The sequence below is a fragment of the Gracilinanus agilis genome, chromosome 4 (genome assembly GCF_016433145.1).
Source record: "Gracilinanus agilis isolate LMUSP501 chromosome 4, AgileGrace, whole genome shotgun sequence".
Classification (NCBI taxonomy): domain Eukaryota; kingdom Metazoa; phylum Chordata; class Mammalia; order Didelphimorphia; family Didelphidae; genus Gracilinanus; species Gracilinanus agilis.
Window position 1 is genome coordinate 359441480 of NC_058133.1, and position 23436 is coordinate 359464915.

At 38.4% G+C, this 23436-nt stretch overlaps 1 protein-coding gene across 1 annotated transcript in view; it reads left to right on the forward strand.

Annotated features, from left to right (window-relative positions):
- LOC123246558 overlaps window positions 1-23436 on the forward strand; it is a 228958-nt gene that overhangs the window by 10316 nt on the left and 195206 nt on the right. The window contains exons 4-9 of the mRNA XM_044675405.1: window positions 2529-2642; window positions 3426-3620; window positions 11173-11341; window positions 17604-17761; window positions 18579-18731; window positions 21525-21626. Of these exons, the coding sequence (XP_044531340.1) occupies window positions 2529-2642; window positions 3426-3620; window positions 11173-11341; window positions 17604-17761; window positions 18579-18731; window positions 21525-21626 (891 nt within the window). The remainder of the gene's footprint in view (window positions 1-2528; window positions 2643-3425; window positions 3621-11172; window positions 11342-17603; window positions 17762-18578; window positions 18732-21524; window positions 21627-23436) is intronic.

Sequence of the window (23436 nt, forward strand, 5' to 3'; positions counted from 1 at the left end):
CATGAATATGCAATTTTCAGATAAAGTAATCAAAACTATCAATAAGCACATGAGAAAGTGTTCTAAATCTCTAATAATTAGAGAAATGCAAATCAAAACAACTCTGAGCTATCCCCTCACACCTAGCAGATTGGCTAAAATGATAGAAGGGGAGAGTAATGAATGTTGGAGGGGATGTGGCAAAATTGGGACATTAATGCATTGCTGGTGGAGTTGTGAACTGATCCAACCATTCCTAATGGCAATTTGGAACAATGCTCAAAGGGCTGTAAAAGAATGCCTGCCCTTTGATCCAGCCATACCATTGTTGGGTTTGTACCCCAAAGAGATCATAGATAAACAGACTTGTACGAAAATATAACCACGCTTTTTGTGGTGGCAAAAAACTGGAAAATGAGGGTACACCCTTCATTTGGGGAATGGCTGAACAAGTTGTGGTATATGCTGGTGATGGAATACTATTGTGCTAAAAGGAATAATAAACTGGAGGAATTCCATATGAACTGGAAAGACCTCCAGGAATTAATGCAGAGTGAAAGGAGCAGAGCCAGAAGAACTGTGGTAAAATTGAATGTGGTGGATTTCTGTACTAGCAGCAATGCAATGACCCTGGACAATTCTGAAGGATTTATGGAAAAGAACGCTACCCACATTCAGAGGAAGAACTGCAGGAGTGGAAACAGAAGAAAAATAACTGCTTGAACACATGGGCCGAGGTGGACATGATTGGGGATGTAGACTCAAAACTACCACACCAATGCAATTATCAACAATTTGGAAATTGGTCTTGATCAATGACACATGTTAAAACCAGTGGAAATGTGCATCAGCTATGGGGGGGGGAATGCGGGGGGTGAAGGGGAAAGTAGGAGCATGAATCATGTAACCATGTTAACTTTTCTAAAAAATAAATATTATTAAATGTTAAAAAAAAATAAAGGGAGGAACTCATTTAGGATAAAAAAAAAAGAATATTGAGACTCAAATTCTCTCCACCCCTCCCTCCCCACAAACTCCCCACCCCCTTGAGAAGGCAATCAATCTTATTTAGATTTTACATGTATAATCACATGAAACATTTTTTTCCATGTTAATCTTTTTATGGAAGGAAATTCAAATAGAAAAAAATTAAGAAAGTGAAAAAAGTTTGCTTTGGTCTGGATACAGACTCAGTTCTTTTTTTCTAGAAGTAGATGTCATTTTTTATCATGAGTTCTTTGAGATGGCAAAAAACAACTTTTTTTTAGTGAGCGTGAGCTGGAATTTAGTTTTACAAGAGAAAAAGAGTACAGAGGAAAACACTGGATTTGAAGGTAGAAGACCTGAGTTCAAATCCTACCTGTGCCTCTTGTACGACCTTGGGCAAATCACTTAACCTCCCCAGGATTCAGTTTCCTTGTCTACAAATTGAGGGAATTGGACTAAATGGTCTCTAAGATCCTTTCCAGCTTAAAAATCTATGATACTATAATCTCCACATTTGTATAAAATTTACATGACAGAGCACTATACCTGGGAACCAAAAACACCTTAGTTCAAGTTCAACCCTAGATACTTACTTAGCTGGGTGACTGAACAAATCCTTTTTTTTTTTTTAAATCATGCAAAACACACTTTCATATTGGCCATTGTTGTAAGAGCAAACTCATATGGAACCAAAACACAAAAATAAAGTTTTAAATACACAGATGTGAAAGATAGTATGCTTTGATCTGCATCCATCCAATTCCAACAGTTCTTTCGTTGGAGGTGGATGGCATTTTCCGTCATAATTCTCTCAGAGATTATTGCATTGCTGAGAGTAGCCTTGTTTTCATAGGTGATGATTGTACAATAATGCTGTTGCTGTGTACAACATTCTCCTGGTTCTGCTTATTTCACTCTGCATCAGTTCCTGCAGATCTTTCTTGCTTTTCCTAAAATCATCCTGCTTATCATTGCTTATAGCACATTAGTATTCCATTATCAACATGTACCACAATTTGTTCCACCATTCCCCAAATGATGGGCATACCTTCAATTTCCAATTCTTTGCCACTACAAAAAGAGCTGCTATAAATATTTTTGTACAAGTACAAAAAAGTTCCCCTTTTTTATTTTCTCTTTGGAACACAGACTCAGGAGTGCTGTTTTATAGGATCAAAGAGTATGCTGTTTTACAGCCCTTTGAGCATAGTTCTTTAACTGCTGTGTGCCTCAGTTCTCTCATCTGTAAAATGGGGATAATAATGGCAACTAACTCCCAGGGTTGTTGTGAAGATCAAATGAGATAACAATTGTAAAGTGCTTAACACAGTGCCTGGCACATAGCTAAGTGCTATGTAAATGTTAACTATCATTGCTATTATTGTTCTGGGGACTTACCAATCAACCATGCATTCAATAAATATTTATTAATGTGTCAGACATTGTGCTAGACACTGGAGATACAAAGGTGGTTCCTCCCACTTTCATTGCTCTCAAGATTCTTATCAATACTCCTAACAAGAGCATAGGCTGCTGGTCTTTGTTAATGTGGTTGTTTAAAGTTTTACACAGAGAGAATGGTCCAGTTGGTCCAGAGCAAATACTTACACATGCTTAGGTGGAAGACGTTCTGCCAGCAAAGCAGTGTCATGGAACAACTTTATCCTCTTTACCAGGTAGGAAATCTTAAGCTAAGATGGGCATTCCCTGGGACATGAAGTTCTCTTTAAAATCCAAATGGCAAATTCAAAAGAAGGTTGTCCTGTTTATTTTAAAGTCAGGGCTAGAAATTTCTAGGTGAGCCTGTTGTTGGTTGTTGGGGCAGCAAATCTTGGAGTCCCAAGACTGCCTATTTGCTTTTTAAAAATGCATCTTGGAATGGAATTTGCCACTCACGAAGCATGCTGAGAAATGCTTTTCCTCTCAAGAAACTGTCTGTTCAGCTGAGCACAATTCATTCAGTACCAAAGTAAGCCCAGCAGCAGATTCCTGGTACCAAAGCCAATAGTGGAAGAAGGAAGACCAAATAATTAACTCTATCCTGAAACTGCCCCCTCTCCTCAAGATGTTAAGAATGTGACCTTTACCCTTTCTCAGGCTCTTCTAGAATGTGGAAGAACCCTTGGGGAAAAGAGGCCCTTATTGACCACTGACACACAGTAATGCTATTGTAGGGAGAGTGCTGAACTTAAGGAAGCCTGAAGTTCAGATCTCAGTGCTGATATTATCAGTGTGACTTTGGGCAAGTTGGGTTTTCTGAGCCAATTTCCTCACCTATAAAAACATGTTATACCTGACTTACAGGACATTTGGGAGGAGATCCTATAAATCTTAAAGTGCGGTATAAAGGAGAGTTCTCTTTTTGTATATTTAAAAAATATTAGCTAAATGGAATTGAAGAGAAAGTTAGAGACAAAGCATGAAGATTCCAGATTTATCTTTATCTCTCTTTTAAACAGGAGCAAGTTGGGCACATTATGAAGGAGTACAATGATGCTGTTCAGAGAGCTGAGAGGCTGGCAGTTGCCCGAGAAAATTTACTCATGGGAAAGATCAATCCTGGACAGTTGGTAACACAGGAAGACCTAGCTATCTATACCAAATGGCTAGTGTGTCACCTTCATTCAGTTAGAGACATTCACAGCTACCTGAGGGTAAGAGAAATGACTGATATACCCATTTATGCAAATCAACAAGCATTTATTAAACTCCTTCTTTGTGCTAGGCAGTAGGGACACAAAGAGAAAAGAAATGGTCCTTGCCCTCAAGGGGTTTATATTCCATTTGTTGGAAATAAGTTGCATATGAATAAATAAATGAGTAAAAGAAGATAAAATAATCTCAGAGACAGGGCTGGGAGAGTCACCTTTTCTAGGAAGTGGTCCTTGAGCTGAGTCCCAAGAGAAATGAGGGATTTCAAAAGGGAGAGGCTGTACAAAAAGATGGAGATGGGAACTGATAGGTTGTATACAAAGAACAAGTAGGTAAATTTGTCTAAAACAGAGTATGCAAGGGAGGATAATGTGAAATCAACCTCTAGAAATACAGATCGAAGGCAGATTGTGACTAATACAGTTATGAAATTATTATACTTCTGGCCCCCTTGGATTTGGTTCTACAATATATCTCTGATCCATTTATTCTTTTCCAGGAAGGTGATAATGTAGACTATATCTCTCACCTCCTCAAGGAAGCCTTTCTGGACTAATTCTCACTGTCTTTTGTCACTAGCAATTCCAACCACTTTTTCTTCTCTTCTGGGCTCTCCAAACATGTGTATATCTAACCCAATTTAAAGAAGAGTAGAAAAACACACAAGAATGATTGAACTCTTTATTTTTTTTAACCCTTACCTTCCATCGTAGAGTCATTACTGTGTGTTGGCTCCAAGGCAGAAGAGTGGTAAGGGTAGGCAATGGGGGTCAAGTGACTTGCCCAGGGTCATACAGCTGGGAAGTGTCTGAGGTCAGATTTGAACCTAGGACCTCCCATCTCTAGGCCTGGCTCTCAATCCACTGAGCTACCCAGCTGTCCCCTGAATTAACTCTTTAGGTAGGAGTGAAATATCCCAGTTCAACCAACAGAGAGGCCCTCATCTCCCTCAAATCTCTAGGGAATCAAACTAGAAATCAGGGAAATGTTGAGGTGCTAGCTCCTCTACATGGCTGCACCTTCTGAAAGTCTTTTTTCCTCTCTCACCATAAGTCTCCTTAAAGAGAGTCTGGAATCATTTGTGCAAGTATGCCTTTCTCTCAAAGCAAGAATGAAAGATGTCTTTCCTCTCCAAAGCTCCTCATGCAGGCACTCAGCATTGCTATCCTTCCCTCCACCAATTAGGAGAATCATACCTAAGCAGAAATTCAAAACACCTCAGATTTGAAACTCAACTTACACTATGAGAGATACTATGTCATATTGGCCGATCACCATCACCTATAACCCTCCTACTTCCATGATGCTAAATGTTACAATTCCTCTCTTGGATCTAAACTTCTGCTACATTCCTATTAAACTTATTCTGAGTGCTTACTGGGACATCTGATCCATCTCTCCACTACTCCCTTTTCCTGCAGTCTGTCTCACTTTCCACCTTTCAGTTTTGATTAAGTGGTCACTTAAGCTAAGAGCTCCTAGAGATCAGGAGTTGGTTTTTTTGTTTTGGTCTTTCTTTGTATCTCCAGAGCTAAGTATAATACCTCTATATTTGTTGTTCAGTTATTTCAGTTGTGTCTGACTCTTCATGATCCCATTTGGGGTTTTCTTGGCAAAGATAGTAGAGTGATTTTCCATTTTTTTCTCTAGCCCATTTGACAGATGAGGAAACTGAGACAAACAGGGTTAAGTGACTTGACCAGGGTCATATAGCTAGTATCCAAGGTCAGATTTGAATCCAGGAAAATGAGTCTCCCTGACTTCTGGCCTGAGGCTCTATACACTATGCCACCTACTTTCCACTTCTACATAGTAGGCACTTAAATGCTAGTTGACTAAGTGATGAGTTGACTGATTCAAATTATTATGCCCATTACCCTTGTTACTTTGTCCTTTAATTCCTTTTGCTTTCTCAAACTCTATCCTTGGCTTACTCTTACTATTTGCTTTCTCCACTATTTACTTCAGTTCATGATACTGAATATTACAGAAGAAAGTTATGCAACCCAACCATTTTGATTTGAGTCCACTTCAAATGAACAATATCCATTCTCACTTGGACTTTCCTTGCTACACAGAAAACTTTCGTTTCTTCATTGAATGCCTCTGTCAGACTCTAGAGAAGCTATTACAACCCTTTTTCCCCCATCAAGTTCCGTACTCAAACTTCTTTCAATTTTCTCTTATCAAAGGCCCTTACTTACTTTATTGAGAAAATTGAGGCTATCTGCCCTGAGCTTCATCTTCTTCCCTATTCCACAATGCACAACTCTTCTGCATCATCTTTTTTAGCTACCCTAAACTAGACAAAAACTCACTGACCTATCACATAATACTTTTGAGGTAGAAGGGGCTTCATGAATATTTGAATTAAGTTTCTCTAGTCAATGGGAAAAGCTCTGGACTTAGGAATCTAAGTTTAAATCTTGGTTCTGCTTTTTATTGACCTCTGTGACTTTGGGCAAACCCTTTATCTTCCCTGGGCTTGATTTCTCATCTGTAAATTGGGACATTTCAGCTCTATGATCTCTAAGGTCCCTTCTGTTTCTAAATCTATGGTCCTGTGAAGCTGTCTTGAGTTACTTTAATATCAAAATACCCTAATTTATAATTAATTGATTATGGCATATATCCTAGAACCTTGGGAAGTGTAGAGGAGTAGACTGATAGATGAAGCAGGGATCTCAGAGCACCAGACCAAGATTTTTTTTTAACCCTTACCTTTTGCCTTAGAATCAATTGATTCTGAAACAGAAAATCTGTAAGGCCTAAGCAATTGGGATTAAGTGACTTTCCCAGGGTTACACAGCTAGGAAATGTCCAAAGCCAAATTTGAACCCAGGATCTCCCAACTCCAGGCCTGGATTTCTATCTACTAAGGCCCCTAGCTGTCCCTAGACTTAGATCTGAGAGGGATAAGTTCCACCCCAGTCTACTCCTAAATAGCTGTGACCCTTAGCAAAGGACTTAACCTCTGAGTTTTAGTTTCTTCAGTATTCCCACGTGATCTTAGGTAAATCACTCATCTTTCTGGACTCCATTTTTCTCATTTATAAAAAGTATCCAGACAATGTTGTGCTCTAAAATTCTATAGTTCTAAAAATATAGAACTTCTGTCTCCAGTACAGCTAAGTGGAACTTTAGGCATCTATTAATTGAAACATACAAAGAAAGAATTTTATGTAAACTTTAATTTTTATTTGTGACAGCAGTAGCCCTGCATTCATTAGAAGATACATAGACACTGCGGGCGTGTTATGAGACCAACATTAAAAGCCAGATGTTTTTAGCTCTCTGAAAGTGATAGTTAATTTACTATGTACTTAACTTTTTTATTTCTTCACTAGGGAAGGAAGGAAGAATTATAAGAAACTATGTTAAAGAATTATATGACATCAAAACTGAAAATTTAGAGAAAGTTTTTGTTTATCTATAAAAAATATAAAATACTCAACTTAATAAAATGAAAATTAGAGATACTGAACAACCCAAACTCAAAAGAAGAATTCAAGTCAGCCATAAATGAACTGGCAAAAACAAAAACCCCCTAGGCCAAGTGGTTTTAGAAAGTGAATTCTTTATTACATTTAAAAAAATTAATATCTATGGTACATATCTTCTCTGGAATAGAGAAAGAAGGCAATCTGCCAAAACTCTTTTATGAGTCAAATATGGTCCTGATACCAAAACCCCATTGAGACTAACGAGAGGAAAAAACTACAAACTAATTTCACTTTGCTTTAATACTTACTAATGAAAAAAATTTTAATTAAAATTGTTGCAAGGAAATTACAGCAGAATATACAGAAATAAATTATTTTGCTCAAGCTGGATTCCTACCAAGGAGTTCAACACTATGAAAACAATTAATATAATTAATCACATGAACAAAACAGAAAGCAAAACTCACATCAATCCAACTGACAAGTGTTTGGCATTGTGCCTAGTGTTGGGGATAGGACAAAAGTAAAAAACATGATCTGTGCCCTCAAGAGACTCACATTCTAATAGGAGAGACAACATGCAAATAAGTATGTATATGTAAAGTATATACAGTGTAAATGACGGATAATCTCAAAGGAAGAAACTGGCACTAAGGGGCACCAGGAAAAGCCTTCAACAGAAAATAGGATTTGGATTGAGGCTTGAAGGAAGCTAGGAAAGCTAGGAGATGGAGGGTAGGAGGGAACCCATTCCAGATATGGTGAAAGATAGTGAGTTGGAAGCTGAGGAAGTGAAGGTCTTGTGTGAGTAATTTCAAGTGGGCCAGAGTCTCAGGATCATAGAGTAAATGGAGAAGAACACAATTGGCAGAGCCCCAGATCTGTCCTCTGACATTATTTGATGCTGGGCAAATAATTTCCCCTTATTTATATCAATTTCCTCATCAGTAAAATGAACTGGAGAAGGAAATGGCAATCCATTCCAATATCTTTGCTAAGAAACTCCAAATAGTGTCATAAAGAGTTGAATATGACAGAAAAAACAACTCAACAAAAACACATAGAAAAAAAAAGACTGACTCAAATCTGGCCTCAGAGACTTTTGAGCTGTGTGACCCTGGGCGAGTCATTTAACTCCAATTGCCTAGCCTTTACCACTCTTCTGCCTTGGCACTGATTCTCAGTATCAATTCTAAAACAGGAGGCAAAATTTCAAAAGAAGAAAAAAAAAGACTAGAATGATAGGAAGGGCTTCAAAAAGTAAACAAAGGGTTTAATAGTTGATCCTGAAGATAATTGGGAATCCCTGGAGTTTATTGAGTGAGGGGCTTGACATTATCAGACCTGGACATTAGGAAAATCACTTTGGCAATTGAGATGGACCAGAATGAAACAAAGAGACTAACCAGCAGATTATGGGAATAATCCAGGTATAAGAAAATGAGTGACTTCATGAAGATGGTAGATAGTTGTGTGAGTGGAGAGAAGAGGATGTTCATGAGAGATGCTATGAAGATAGAACAAGCTGGAAATGGATTGAGATGTGGGATGAATGTGAGAGGAGCTGAGGATGACCTTGAAGTTTCAAGTGTGGCAGACTGGGAAGATTAACACTAATAGGGAAGTTAGGAAGAGGGAAGGTTGGAGGAGGAGGTGGAAGATGAGTTCTGTTTTGGATCTGCTGAGTTTGAGATGCCTACAGGCATTATTAGATGCATAAAAAGCTTTCGACAAAAAAAAAACTACACTCATTTTTAACATAAATGCCTAGAAGGCATAGGCATAATAGAGCTTTTGTTTACTGTGATTAAAAACATTTATCTAAAAAACTAAGAGTTAGCATTATTAGCCATGGAGAAAACACTAGAATCTTTGCCTTTATAAGCAGGGGATGAAACAAGAATGCTCTCTCTCCTCTCTGTTATTTGATGTAAGACTCAATATTAAGATTAGAGAATATGAGGTATAAATATCAGCAAAAAAGAAATAAAAATTATCCTTATTTGCCCATGACATGATGGTATACTTAAACACTCCCATAGAATTAATTAAGAAACTAAAGTGGCAGGATACAAAATAAATCCACAAAAACTATTGGCATCAGAACCAACAAAAACCAGGGGGAAATAATAAATGAAATTTCATTAAAATGTATAAATTATTTGGAAGTTAACCAACAAATGTTCCTATAAAAACACCTACAAATCCTCTTTACAAAAATAAAGGAAAATTTAAGTAATTGGAAGTATGATCAGTGCTTATGGTTGAGTCATGCAAATATAAGAAAATTAACAATACAACTAAATCAATTTATATATTTACTCTGAACCCAGTCTCAGAATTTTTAATCATCATAGAATTAAGCAGCAAAAGTGACTAGGTTTTTTTATACTCTGAGGCCCACCAATCCCAGTACTGAACATAGGTCCCAAGAAGATAAAAGACAGAAGCAAAGATCTACTAAAATAGTAATCTCTGTACTTTTTGTGGTAACAAAGAACTAGAAACAAAGTGGGTGCCCATTAATAGGGAATGACTGAAAAGTAGTTAGATGGTTCAGGTAATTGAGAGCCAGGCCTAGAGATGGGAGGTCCTGGGTTAAAATCTGGCTTCAGATACTTCCTAGCTGTGTGACCCTGTGCAAGTCAGTTAACCTCCATTGCTTAGCCCTTACTATTTTTCAGCCTTGGAACCAACATGCAGTATTGATTCTAAGATAGAGAAAAAAAAAAAGGCCATTTATTTATTTATTTGTTTCTTTGTTTGTTTGTTTGTTTATTTATTTTTAAACTCTTAACTTCTGTGTATTGGTTCCTAGGTGGAAGAGTGGTAAGGGTGGGCAATGGAGGTCAAATGACTTACCCAGGGTCACATAGCTAAGAAGTGTCTGAGGCCAGATTTGAACCTAGGACCTCCTGTTTCTAGGCCTGACTCAATCCACTGAACTACCCAGCTGCCCCCTATGGTTTTTTAAAAAACAGGGAATGACTTAAAAAAAGCAAAAAAGTGTTATTTGAAGGTAATGAAGTGTTATCTTAAGGTAAAAAATGATGAATACATAAGTAATTTCAGAGAAACATTGGAAGATCTTTATTCATGAATGCAAAATGAAATAAGCAGAACCAAGAGAGTAATCTATACAATGACTACAATAACATAAATTAAATTATCAGGAGAAGGAAACAGAACTCTGAGTAAATGAAAACCCACAGTATGATAAAATGTACCTCCCTATTGTTGAGGCTGAGGCAAGGGAGTAATACAAGGATAAAATGTTGTATGTGCACCAAAGGACGCGATCATTTTGTTTGGAAATTTTGTTCGATTTTTTTTTTTTTTTACATTTTATTCCAGTAGAGGATTCAGTCTGGAGAGGGGAAAGAAAGAATGGATAATTTCAGAAAGGTCTAGTACAAAAAGTAAAAGTTATCAATAAATTTTTTAAGACAAATTTTTTTTAAAGAAGGCAAAAAATTGCATCAAAAAAGTAAGGTTCTTTTATATATTAGATCAGCTATCACTATCTGAGTCATGATCAAATGTTATGTTAAAAATTATGTAAATTTTATGTAAAAACCTTTACAGAAACAAAAACAATAAAGATCTATTTTCTCATCTGGGCCTCAGTTTCCTCATCTGCAAAATTCAGAAGTTGAAGCAAGTTACCTCTAAGGTTCCTTCCAGCTACAAATCTACGATCTCATAATGACTTTTTAGAATTTATAAAGCTATAAGGCATAAATTTAGCTTAATGTTATATACACTCAAATGTGCCTGGATGATGAGAGGAAAAGCAGGCTAAAGAATTCTTTATATTTGGTCTGATTACTGAAATTATATATATATATATTCATATATATATATATATATATAGAGAGAGAGAGAGAGAGAGAGAGAGATAGATGGATGGATGGATGGATGGATGGATGGATGGATGGATGGATAGATAGATAGATAGATAGGTATACACACAGATCTGCATATATATTTTTATAAACAAAGTCAGGTGCATATATGTGTGTATATGTGTATTATAAACAAAGTCAGTTCTCTAAGCTTCACTCTGAAACTTTTGGATATTCTCCCCCTTGACATTCAGTTTTGCCCACAGGTGCTACAGTACCTGCCTATATCTGACAGGTTGGAAGTAGCCGTAGAGGAACACCCTGATCTGGATCAAGAAAATGGAGATGTGCACACCAGACATATAGACCCTGAGTCTCAGTCTATTCACAGCCAGAGTTCTGGCTATCCAGCTTCTTCAGGAACCAGCACATCAGGTGAGAAATGACTCACCTTTCATCTCTGAAAATAGAAAAGAGGTGTGTACATGTGTACGTGTGTATGTAAAAGGTTGTAATTTTAAATATGAGAGTTGCTTTGGTAAGTCAGGGTTGAATCTCTCCTCCATACTATCAAGTTATATTTCAAATATGTTAGAATTATATTAGCTTAATGGGCTAATCAGGATGCCCCAAAAGCTAATGTCAAGGATTAGAATCATAAGCAATCAATTTCATAAATTAGTTTAATATTTATTGTTCGGATATAAAACTTCAGAGTTTACCGGAAAAATGTAAGATGGAAGATAATATTTATAAAAGCACTTAACACAGTATAAAGTATATAACAGGCACTAAAGAAATGTTTGTTCCATTCCCCTTATGTGTGAAATATAAGAAACTAGACACCTTATGTAATGCAGGATTTCTCGCATTTGCAATATTACCCTGGGCAATCCTGTCAGTTAGCAGAATGGAACTCCGGCCTGGCAGATGCCACCCGCATGCCAGCTGACAGTTGCTCTGTGACTATTTAAGCTCCTGCAAACCCAACCTTGGGGTTCTGATTTCCTTGACCTCACCCAGGCACCCAGCTACCCCTGACTTCCCCTTGGGGACCCCAGGAGGTTGAAGGGAGGTGGAACGTGGGCAGGATTTTAGCTTAGAGTAGCTTAGGATAGGGATACCCCTAAACCAACTTAATAACTACATCTGTTTAGCTGGTGGATCAAACAACATCAGGGCAGTGTCAGATTATCTCTGGCTGAGGGCTGGTTCCCTCAGCCTGACCTTACCTTCTAGGTCCTTTGCCAACACTTGCCAGTTGCCCCTAGCAACAGCTTCTCAAGACCCTGAACCCTCTTACCTCAGTTTCCCTTTCCTGTTTAAATAAATCCCTTAGCCTGAATCATTGAATTCCTATAATTCCTATATCATCACCAAGGCTAAAGAGACTGTGGAGAGGGCAGAATATCAATTAGTTGAGTTTGCTGTGAAGTGAAACCAAAGCCTCCATTGTAACCAGGAAGTTGAGCCCCACTTCCTGCTGGGTTCTGCTCTCACTACTACTCTAAGCTAAAATCCTGTCCACATTCCACCTCCCTTCAACCTCCCCGGGTCCCCAAGAGGAAGTCAGGGGTAGCTCAGTGTCTGGGTGAGGTCAAGGAAATCAGAACCCCAAGGTTGGGTTTGCAGGGGCTTAAATAGACACAGAGCAACTGTCAGCTGGCATGCGAGTGGCACCTGCCAGGCCAGAGTTCCATTCTGCTACCTGACAGGATTGCCCAGGGTAATATTGCAAATGCAAGAAGTCCTGCATTACAATTACTATTCACCAATAGACAATGATCAGCGCCAAAAACAGAAGACTTTATAAAAAGTGTTTAGAGAAAACCAATTGTTTCTAATTGTCAGAAACATTTCTATAATAGTTCCTATATTTTCATTTAGTATATTAAAGATGCAGAGAAAACTTCATGGAGCTGAGGGGCCATTATATTGTCCCTAGATTTAAAATAGGCTAATTATTTTAACATGATGTGACTGATTACATCTTAAGACAAAGCCAGGAGGGAAGAAAGGGTAGAGCTGACTTTCACTGGTCACCCATAACCCCTCCTCAAAGAGATACCTGCATCCACAGATGTTACGCCAAGAAAACAATAATAATAAAAAATGGAATTTTGTGGGAGCCAAGTAGCTTTGGATTGTTGAAAGCACTGTCTGATTTTGCAAATATAATTAGTCAATAAACATTTATTAAACACCTATCATGTGCTAGGTACTAGGGATACAGAAAGAGGCAAAAGAGAGCCACTCCCCTCAAAGAACTCACAGTCTAATGAATAGAATCCAGCCCAGCTCCTTCTCCTGGTCAGCTCTAGAGTCAGCTCTATAACCCATGTACAATATCCAGCCAAGACTGATGAATACATTAATGAAGAAATTCTACAGGGTTCCCTTTTAGCTACATGTAATGTCATATGGACAAGATATATTTTTCCAGTGTGACCGATTTCTCTGGCATTGCTGTAAATTTTGGTGAGGAAAGCATTATATTTCTTTGGGGCTTAATGCAATTACTATAAAGTCACCTGGGAATTTATAGACAACTTTACCATCAATAATAAATCTTTTGTTTATACTTCATCCAGGACCCATCTTCCATAGCCTAGACAAGCTTGTGAACTATGTGTGATTTCCCATCCCTTTTCTTTGTACTTTTGCATAGGCAGTCTGTCTCTTTGAAACCTCGATTCCCTTTAAGCTTCAGTTCAAATACTAGATGGCTCAGTGGCTAGAACCAGGCCTGCAGTCAAGAGAAATTGGGTTCAAATCTGATCTCAGATACTTCCCAGCTGTGTGACCCTGAGAAAGACTTTATCCCAATTTCCTATCCCTTCTCACTCTTCTGCCTTAGAATCGGTAACACAAAAGTTAAAGGTTTAAAAAACAAACATTTTCTGTTAAAGAAAAGAATTTCAGTACAACTAGTCATCTTATTGTGCCATCCAATACTACTTAGGCTTATAATTTTTTTGTTGCAGTTGGAATAAGATAAGCATCTCTAAGGTAAATTCACTTATGTGACCATTAAACTTGGCCAAAGAAGTCACCTACTCTCAGACAGTGTTGCTATTTATATTCTCTCTATAAAATTAGATCTCTAGCAGTATGGGCAACTGCAGTGAATAACTAAACTGTAGTGAATGACTGGGTGAAGAAAAGAACAAGGCTAGGTGAATATATACGAAATTGTATAAAGATGTTTTGTAAAAGGGCAATAACAGAAATACCTGGTGAAATCTTGGCAACTAACCAGCTCTTCTATGCAGATCCACCTTCAGAGCTACCATCATCTGACGCATACTCCAGAAGAGAAACATGAGAAGTTGTTTCCAGGGACTACCTGAACACTAGAAACATTATGCAAAAACCTAGACATCTGAAACTCAAATAGAAATTAAATTAATATCGAGGGTGGTTAGAATACAAAAAAATTGATTTTTGTGTTATCTGGAAGACAGGTAAATTCTACCTTCCAACAGATTGTTGTCAATGCATCTCGGTAGAGAATAACTCCCTTTGATATTTTATGAAACCCATAAAGGACTACTTGCTATGTGTCTGTAGGTTTTAGTGACCCATAACATTTAGGTCTTTTTGGGATTGAAGGGGAAGATGAAAATAATTATGAAACCTTTACTCAATTTAATCAGTATTTACTTAGTTCATTTTGATTCAATGAATATCAATGACTGAATTAGTGAGTCAAACAATAGGATGAAATTTGTTAGTTATGTTAATAAACATTATAGAAAAAGATATATAAAGATATATAGGTTAGAATTAAATCCACCATGTATTGGTGATATTTTTCATGTGGTTGTGTCATTTCAGTCATGTCCTACTCTTTGTGACTCATTTTTGATTTGTCATTTCCTTCCCTAGCTCATTGTACAGATGAGGAAACTGAGGTCAGTAGGGTTAAGTGATCCACCCAGGGTCCCCCTGCTCATGTGTCTGAGGCCAGATTTAAAATCAGCAAGATAAGTCTTCCTGACTCTAGGTCTGGCACCTTACCTACCCAATGGGCCACCTAGCTGCCTTGCTTTTTATGTGTCAGTGATTGTATTAATTGTTCTTGATTTATTAGACAGATTTATACTTAGATCTGTAATAAGGATTTATCTTAGCTTGTGCTGCTAGAGTAATACTGTTTCCCCACCCTTGCCTCTTCTAAGAATGCAATACTTGAAAAAAGATTCACATGCTTTACCAATACCCTTCACCCCTATGAATCACTACTGCCACTGCTAAGTGACCTTTGATTTAAAACCATAACTTCCTAAGCTTTCCTCCCCACAGCATTCTTAAGCCCTACAATGTTGCTACCCAAAATTCTCCCAAAATGGCCTGATAGCCTACAGAAGGCTCAAGACTTTGTTGTCAGGATCTCAAGACCTAGGGAAGGTCTAATGACCTGTGGAAAGCCCCCCACAGAACTGTTGACAGGATATTAGGAAATGATCGCCTGCAAAAAGACTTCTCGACAAAGTAGTCGTGGTTGGAGATTGCTCTTGAAACCATGGACATTGCTCTGAATCATTCATAAGAGCATCCCTGCTTATTTTTTAACCCTTACCTTCTGTCATAGAATTAACAACTAAGGACTGGTTCCAAGGCAGAAGAGTGGAAAAGACTAGGCAGTTGGGGTTAAGTGACTTGGCCAGGGTCACATATCTAGGAAATATCTGAGACCAGATTTGAACCAAGGACTTCCCATCTTCAGGCCTGACTCTCTATCCACTGAGCCACCTAACTGCCCTGCTCCCCTGCTTCTGAAAATGACCAATCATGGAACTATAATACCCCATTCTATTTTTTAGTAACCTTCCAAAAATTAAAGCCCCCTTATTCCCAGACCCTGAGGAGCAGGGTCCTTGACTGCAAAGGCAAGTTTGAAATCCACTTGAAGGCAAATCTTAGGGACCACTGGTTTCTCTAATAAATTGAAACTACTTGGAATCTGTCTCAGTGTCCTTTTGTTGCTATTTGGAATTGTGAGTCACATGAACACATTTTTAAGGTTAATCTGCATTATTAATGTTTTCTCCATCAATAAAACACTAAATCAAACTCTGACTTATGTTTGCTGACCTCCAAAGTATAAATAACTCATGCTGAAAATATAACAACCAATAAGCTAATTCATGATCATTCTAGCCTGCCCCTAACTATTACTGTTTACAGAGTACTTTCCTCAGAGTAACCCTGTGAATTGGTGCAAGTGTTATTTTCCCCATTTGAAAGATGAGGGTGACTCAGGGAATTTAAGTGACGTGTCCATAGTCATATAATGTCAGAGACAAACCTTGAAGTCAGATTTCCTGACTCTAAATCCAAGTGTTCTTTCTACTACATCATTCATATCACTTAAAGGCAATTAAACATGAGTGTTCCCTAAAAAGGCTGAGATCATCGGTTCCTTATCAGAAATGTGACCCTCTTTTATAGTTTGTTTCTATGGAACAATCAGATCATACTTTTAACTTAGAGTAGTTTCTGGGCATATGACATGCTGTCACATGAGGACTAACTAGCATCTCTAAGGTCCTTTTTATAATAAGTAGACTGGCTTCCTGAATCCTGACCTTCTCCAGTCTCCATTTTGGGGGCAGCTAAGTGGCTCAATGGATGGAGAAATCCTGGGTTTAAACGTGGCTACAGATACTTCCTAGCTGGGTGTCCCTGGGCAAACCACTTAATTCCCATTGCCTAGCCCTTATTGCTCTTCTGTCTTGGAACCAATACACAATTTTTATTGTTTCTAAGACAGAAGGTAAGGGTTTAAAAAAAAAGAGCCATTTAGCTTGTTACCTGCAGACTTAAGACCACTCTAGATTCTGAAATAGGAGATCTTGCTCTTAGGTAGGACCTTCGTTATGGTATTATTAATTAACATTGTTAATATGATTATTGATTGCGGTGTTATTTAATATAACCTTTGAATTTCCCTTGTGCCTTGTACAATGCTTTGTATATAGTAGACTCTAAATAAATATTGGATGAATGAATGAATACACAGCCCTCTTTGTGGTTATAGTCTCATCAAATCCTTGCGGTGGCAAATATGTATAAAAACAGCTTTGTTTGAGGCTCTTCTGCCAAATCCAAGCAAGAAAAAATTTACAATCGAATCAATTCAATGGGCAAAGATTTTGTTCTTTTTCCAGTCAAAATGAATGGTGGATGAGAATATTATTATTTTTATAACTAATAAAATTCACAATAACCCACATTTTCAAAGCATTTTACTTTCAATAGCCTTGGGAGGTAGATACTGCAACTGTTCTAATACTCATTTCAAAAAATTTCCTTCTGTGTTAATGTCAGTTCTAAGGCAGAAAGAAGAATGGCTTGGCACTTGGGGTTAAATGACTTGCCCAGGGTCACACAGATAGGAAATGTCTGAGGTCAGATCTTCCTGATGATGCGAATTTTACAGATGAAAAAACTGAGGCTTAGAGATGTTCAGAGACAAGCCCAGGATTACACAATTAATAATTGTCAGAGTCAGGTTTTGAATCTTTAGGCTTTCCAGTTCCAAAGTCCAGTGTTCTTTCAGCCTCATCACACTACATACATGTGGAAGAGAAGTCCCTACCCACTGTTTATTCCAGTTTCTCCAATTTCTTTCCTAGACATGCACTAGTTAATTTTCAGTATATTTGATTTTCAGTTGCTTTTTTTTTTTTAGGATCAACCAGAGAAGAAGCTACCCCTATTTTGCCTCACCATAAAACAGAAGCAGTACAACTGAAGCCTCAGCTAGAACTCCTTTTGTCTCATTTCAATATCTGCTATAACACAGAGAAGCTAAAGAATTCTGCTGATGAGATGGAACTCTTTTCCATGGTATTAGAAAAACTCTGCATCCAAATGAAGGTGTTCCTGAAAGAGAACTGTAGAAGCAAGCCTAGAGTCCAAAGGAAGAGAAAGTGCTCAGAATTTCCCCAAAGAAGGGTCCAAAGAGAGAACCATTTCCATAGTCTTATAGACCACAGAAAGGGAAGTTTCTCTAACAAGGGACCTTCTCTCTTCCTGGTCACTGTCACTGTCACTACTACTCATCTTCAGCATGGCCCTAGTCAATGGGAACCAATCAGAAATTTCCTGTGTTATCCCAGCAAGGTGTATGTCTCTTAAGAAGGGACAAGAAAACATGTCTAGCTCATTGGGAGGTGCTTTAGCTCTACAAAATGGGAATTTCCTTTATTGCTCCACTACACAGGAAAAAAATTTTATTAAAAACTTAACATTGAACATCAATGCAAACAACTAAATTTATTTAGCTACTATTTTAATTTAAATGAATTTCAGTCAATAAAACATCATAGCTTGGCATTATTACCTCTAAGGTTATATTAGAATTTTTAAGAATTCATGCTCTCGCTACTTTTACTTGGGACAATATGGGGAAATTCTAGTAGCTGCAATGAGACAGGGAAAAGCATTAACAAGATTAATTTAGAAATGAAGAGGTCAAAATATTATTGCTGCTGTTGCTGCTGATAATACCTAGGAAATCAACTACTTCTGCCCAAAGGCATTTTAGAATATAATGTTTGCTCTTATCTGAGAATCTGGTAAGCCAATGGTGGCTTTTTCAAAGATTTAATTCCTGACATTTCCTTTGAGACTCTCACTTCCCTTTCAAATCTGTCCTTCTCAGGTTGTTCAGAAGTTTCAGAGCATCTTCCAGAAGCAACAAAGATTGAGAATATTTCCAGTGTATGATGTTAAGGACATTAACGTCCCAAACCAGGCTTTATTAAAACCTAGCATGACCTTTAAAAAGACAGCCGACTGGATTACCTTCATAAAGGTAAGACAGCTCCCTGCTCTTGATCTCCTGTCTATTATTGTGGGTTGTGATGACCCAGTTAACTGATAGTAGGGGGCAGCAGATGGGATGTCCTGGATTCAAAGGTGACCTCAGATACTTCCTAACTGTGTGACCCTGGGCAAGTCATTTAACACCCATTGTTTAGCCCTTACCGCCTTCTTCCTTGGAACCAATACACAGTATTGATTCTAAGGCAGAAGGTGAGGGTTATTAATAATAATAATAATAATAATAATAATTAACTGATAGTAGCATTAGTAGCATCAGAGGCTCTCCCCAAAGCAGGCTTGAGGTAAACTTCCAGGATGCCATATTACTAAGCAGTTTTCAGAGTTAACAGGTCACTGCACCCCCCCTGCTAAAGCGGTCCTTCAGGGCATGGGGAGAATCCAACCCAGATTCTAGGTAAGCCCCTAGTCTTGTATCATGTGCTCAGAGGCTCATCGAGATGGAGCTGGAAGGGACCTCAGAGGCCACCTAGTTCAATCTCTTCATTTTACAGATAAGGAGACAAAGTCTCCAAGAAGTTAAGGGATTTTCCCAAGGTCATACAAGGAGGAAGCATCATAATTGAGATTTGAACCCAATATGAATGCATGTATGTATGTCTCAATGTACATTTGCCTGTATCAAGCATGTATCTGTTAGTATCTGTAATGCAAGATTGTTAGCAGAAGCTTTTTGATTCTGCGGTTTCAAACTGTCACAGAAAGACAGTTGGAGGTCTTAGAATCTTCAGAAAGTCAGTTGGAGCCTGAGGCTATAAATAGGGCTGAAGTCCAACTGATGGGGCTTTTGCCTTCTGACTTTTGCTTTTTGGGCTTTGGCTTAGCCTGTTTGCTTTGGCTTTTCGGCTTAGCCTTAGCCTGTTGGCTTCAGCATTAGTCTGTGCTTATTTTGTCTTGGGAAACTTTGGATCTATCTGATTTCTCTGGATCTCTCCCTGATCTCTGCATTACATTCCTGTTATTTCCCCTGAATTTCCCTTTGGACCCTGGGAGGAAGGGTGGCTTGGTGATTGGACATAGTGGGTTTAGATTCTTTAGGCAAGTAGGGTATCCTAAACAACTTAACCCCAATTTAGTGATTTGATAAATACTTTAAGGCAGTCGAATCTTCCTGACAGGGAGAGCAGGCTCTCTCAGTCTGACCCCTCTCCTGTGACCCTTTCCTCCACCATCAGCTTTCTCCCTAGCGGCTGTTACAAAACCCTAAACTCCTCTCTCCTACTGATTATCCCTGACATTAATAAATCCCCTTTGTTACCTACTCAAAGCCTCTGATGAATCATTGCATCGAAAATTAAGGCAAGGGCTGAAGAGGGAAGGAAATATTTTCTTTTTTATTTCTTAAGGGAACTGCAGGCATCCATCTTGGCAAGAAGTATCTATCCGAGACTTCCTGCAGCCATCACTTTCGCTGGCATGGAGGAGCCCTTTTGTTTCTTCCCTCAAGGGACTTAGAAATTAACAAGAGAAGTCCTTCAGCCGGATCTAAAACATTTCTGACTGGCCCAATCCCCCTGTACTTTAGAGATACCTTCCCTGATTGAAGAACCTCAGCCTATTTCCTTAGTATCCTCTTTGTCTAGCCTCGGTGAATAAGCCTGTTTAAGCTGCTGCCCTCTTGTATACACCCTGTCATTCCCCTACCTTCCTATATACCACCTCATCCTTCCCTACACTCAGCTATCTCCTTCATTCTCCTTCCAAATCACCTATATCCCTTTTTTCCATCCTCACTACCCAAATTGCCTGAGACCTGTGTTAGATTACCTTATGTACATATGTGTCAATGCATGCCAGCATAGATAGATAGCTATAGATATAGAAATATAGATTTTTTTAAACCCTTACCTCCTGTCTTAGAATCAATACTATTGGTTCCAAGGCAAAAGGGTGGTAAGGACTAGGCAATTGGGGTTAAGTGACTTGCCCAGGATCACATAGTGAGGAAGTGGCTGAGGCCAAATTTGAACCCCAAATCTCCTGACTCCAGACCTATCTACTGAGCCACCTAGGTGCCCCAGTGTATGCTAATAATTCCTGTATCAATATTCATTAGTACAAGCCATACTAGTCACCTAGAGTAGTATGAATTTTCCAGGGCCATTTACCTTTTGGAAGAATAAGTAAAATTTTCAAATAGAATCTAGAGGGATTGCTCTCTAATAGTAGAATCTCAAAGAGATGTTTTGGAACAGAGGATCTTTTCCAGAATCTTCAGATCACATTTTCTGCCAGTATGTAAGCCTAATTGTGATGCATTTAACATCCTTTGTATCTAAAAGTAAGTATTGTGTTTGTCTCAAACTAAACCACTTTATTTTTTCAAGCCTTTAACCTTCCATTTTAGGATCAATACTAAGAATCAGTTCCAAGGCAGAAGAGTAGTAAGGGCTTAGCAATGGGGATTAAGTGACTTATCCAGGGTCACACAGCCAAGAAATGTCTGAGGCCAGATATGAACCCAGGACTTCCCATGTCTAGGCAGGTTCTCAATCCACTGAGCCACCTTGGTGCCCCTTGACCCACTCCATTTTTGAGAGGTGTACCCCAATGGTCAGTACCTGCTGTCCCTGCAATTGTTACAGCTGTGGCTTCTAATGTGTCTGTGCTTATATTGTCTCTATTCTCACAAATCTTAGCTCTCTGACAAAAATCCCTGATCCCACTCTCTACTTTCAATCCTGCATTTCCATATTATCTAATATGTTTGTGGGATAATACTTAAGAATTACTGTTGTATGATGATGATGAAATTCTCACACAGATTACGCCAAAACGTGATCCTTGGCAGCAGAAGCTTTTGACCAAACTAAAGGAACGAAACAGAATAGATGCATTGATGCAGCTGCACACAAAGTTCCTGAAGGTGAGGTTTGTTCATTTTTAAATCCTCTCAGTCCACCTTGCTAGAATCGCATCCATGAGATCTTATTTTTATCATTTAAATGTGAGTGCAATGACTTGCTGAGAGACATTTCTAACCATGATGACAAATTCAGGCTCTTAGGGAATAGATGTGCTCTGCTAAGAGAGCACTGTGGATGGAGAATCAGAAGACCTGGGATCTCTCTAGTCCTGGCTTTCTCACCAACTAATTATGTGACTTTGAGCAAATCATTCAGTATCTCTGGATCTTGTGATAGCACAGGAATTAGAAAGGAAAGGGCCTTAGAGATAATCTAATCTGATCTCTCTTTACAAATAAGGAAACTATGAAATTAAATGGTTTTCCCTAGATTTAGATGAGTAGTAAGGAGGGAAATTGTCTTTGACCCCATACTCTCTGACTTGCTTCAGTTTATTACACTATATGGCCTTTTGGTTTCTCTAGTTGCAAAATGTGGGTTTTAAATTAGATGAGCTTGAAAGTGCCTTCTGGTTCTAACACTGGAATTACATCATTCTTAATTTAGTTAAAGTCTATATCTTTGGATTTGGAATACAACATTAGATCCATAGTTGGGTACACTGTTTTCCCTTCAGGGGATAATTCTCAGTGTTCACATTGTTAGTAGGAGCTTGTCCTCCTGTTTGTCTTTCTGATTATCTGATTATGATGCTTGGTGAGGAGATCACCAGTCTAGAAGTGACTTTGAGTTCCTTGTAGGCAACACAGCAGAGTTTTCGATGGAGCCTGTTTGGAAACCAATCATCTATAGGATGAGTGGGTGGGTGAAAAGCTCCTGCTTATCCACACACACCTAGATGGTAATGAGTGTCAAACTGAGGTGAAGCTCTGCTCACTTGCCCTAATCAGGGCCTATTTGCAGTCATGTCTCTGTGGTTTTCCTAAACTTTTACAGTGTCAATGAGCAACAATTGGCACCAGACATGATTGTAAAATAGGGCAAATATACCTTTGATAATCCATGTCACCTATGAAGATGGGATTAACTCTACTGGGCACATTTTTAGATTTAATCACCAAAAGTGTACACACCCCACTTATCCCTAAGTATGGGGAGGTCTGAGACCCACATGAACAAAGTGAGTGATAAATCAAAATCTACTGACTGCCCCCTAAGCAGTCCTAAGCAAAACTTTAGCCATAATTGGTACATGTAAAAGTGGGAGGAAAGCACAGGAAGTGACAAAAGGAATGGTCTTTATAAATTGCAAGAACCTCCTGTGAAAAGGATCTTTCGCATTCAACTTGAACCTGGAGGAGCTCTGGCTGAGGACTAAGGCCAGCTTTCCCTTAGAACTACCACGTGTGTGAGTGAAAAAAGGCTGACTCTCTTCCTTAGCTTCCCAAGAGGTACTCCAGAGGGACTCCTTGTTAATTGACTTTCAGGCTTTCTGGCTGGGGCTTCTGGAGCCCGGCTGAAGTAAAGCCAGAGCTTGAGCACGTAGTCTAGCTATTAAGTTAGATCTCTTACTCTGCCCTCTTCTCATTTTTCTACTTTCACTCTTTCCCTCTATTTTAGAAATAAATTACTAAAAAAATCATTTGGAATTAATTAATTAAATTCCTGGTGACCACCCTATTAAATATTCAGTCCAACCATAATTTTTACACTTTTACACTTGGCCCTCTTATTTGGTATTTCTCAATTCTCCATAATTTATGACTTACCTAGGCAATTTTGTTGTGGTTATTTGTGGCCACAATGGGTATAAGAAAATGGGACCATAGATGGGCAAAAAAATTCTCAAAACCAATTAAGCAGAGTGTA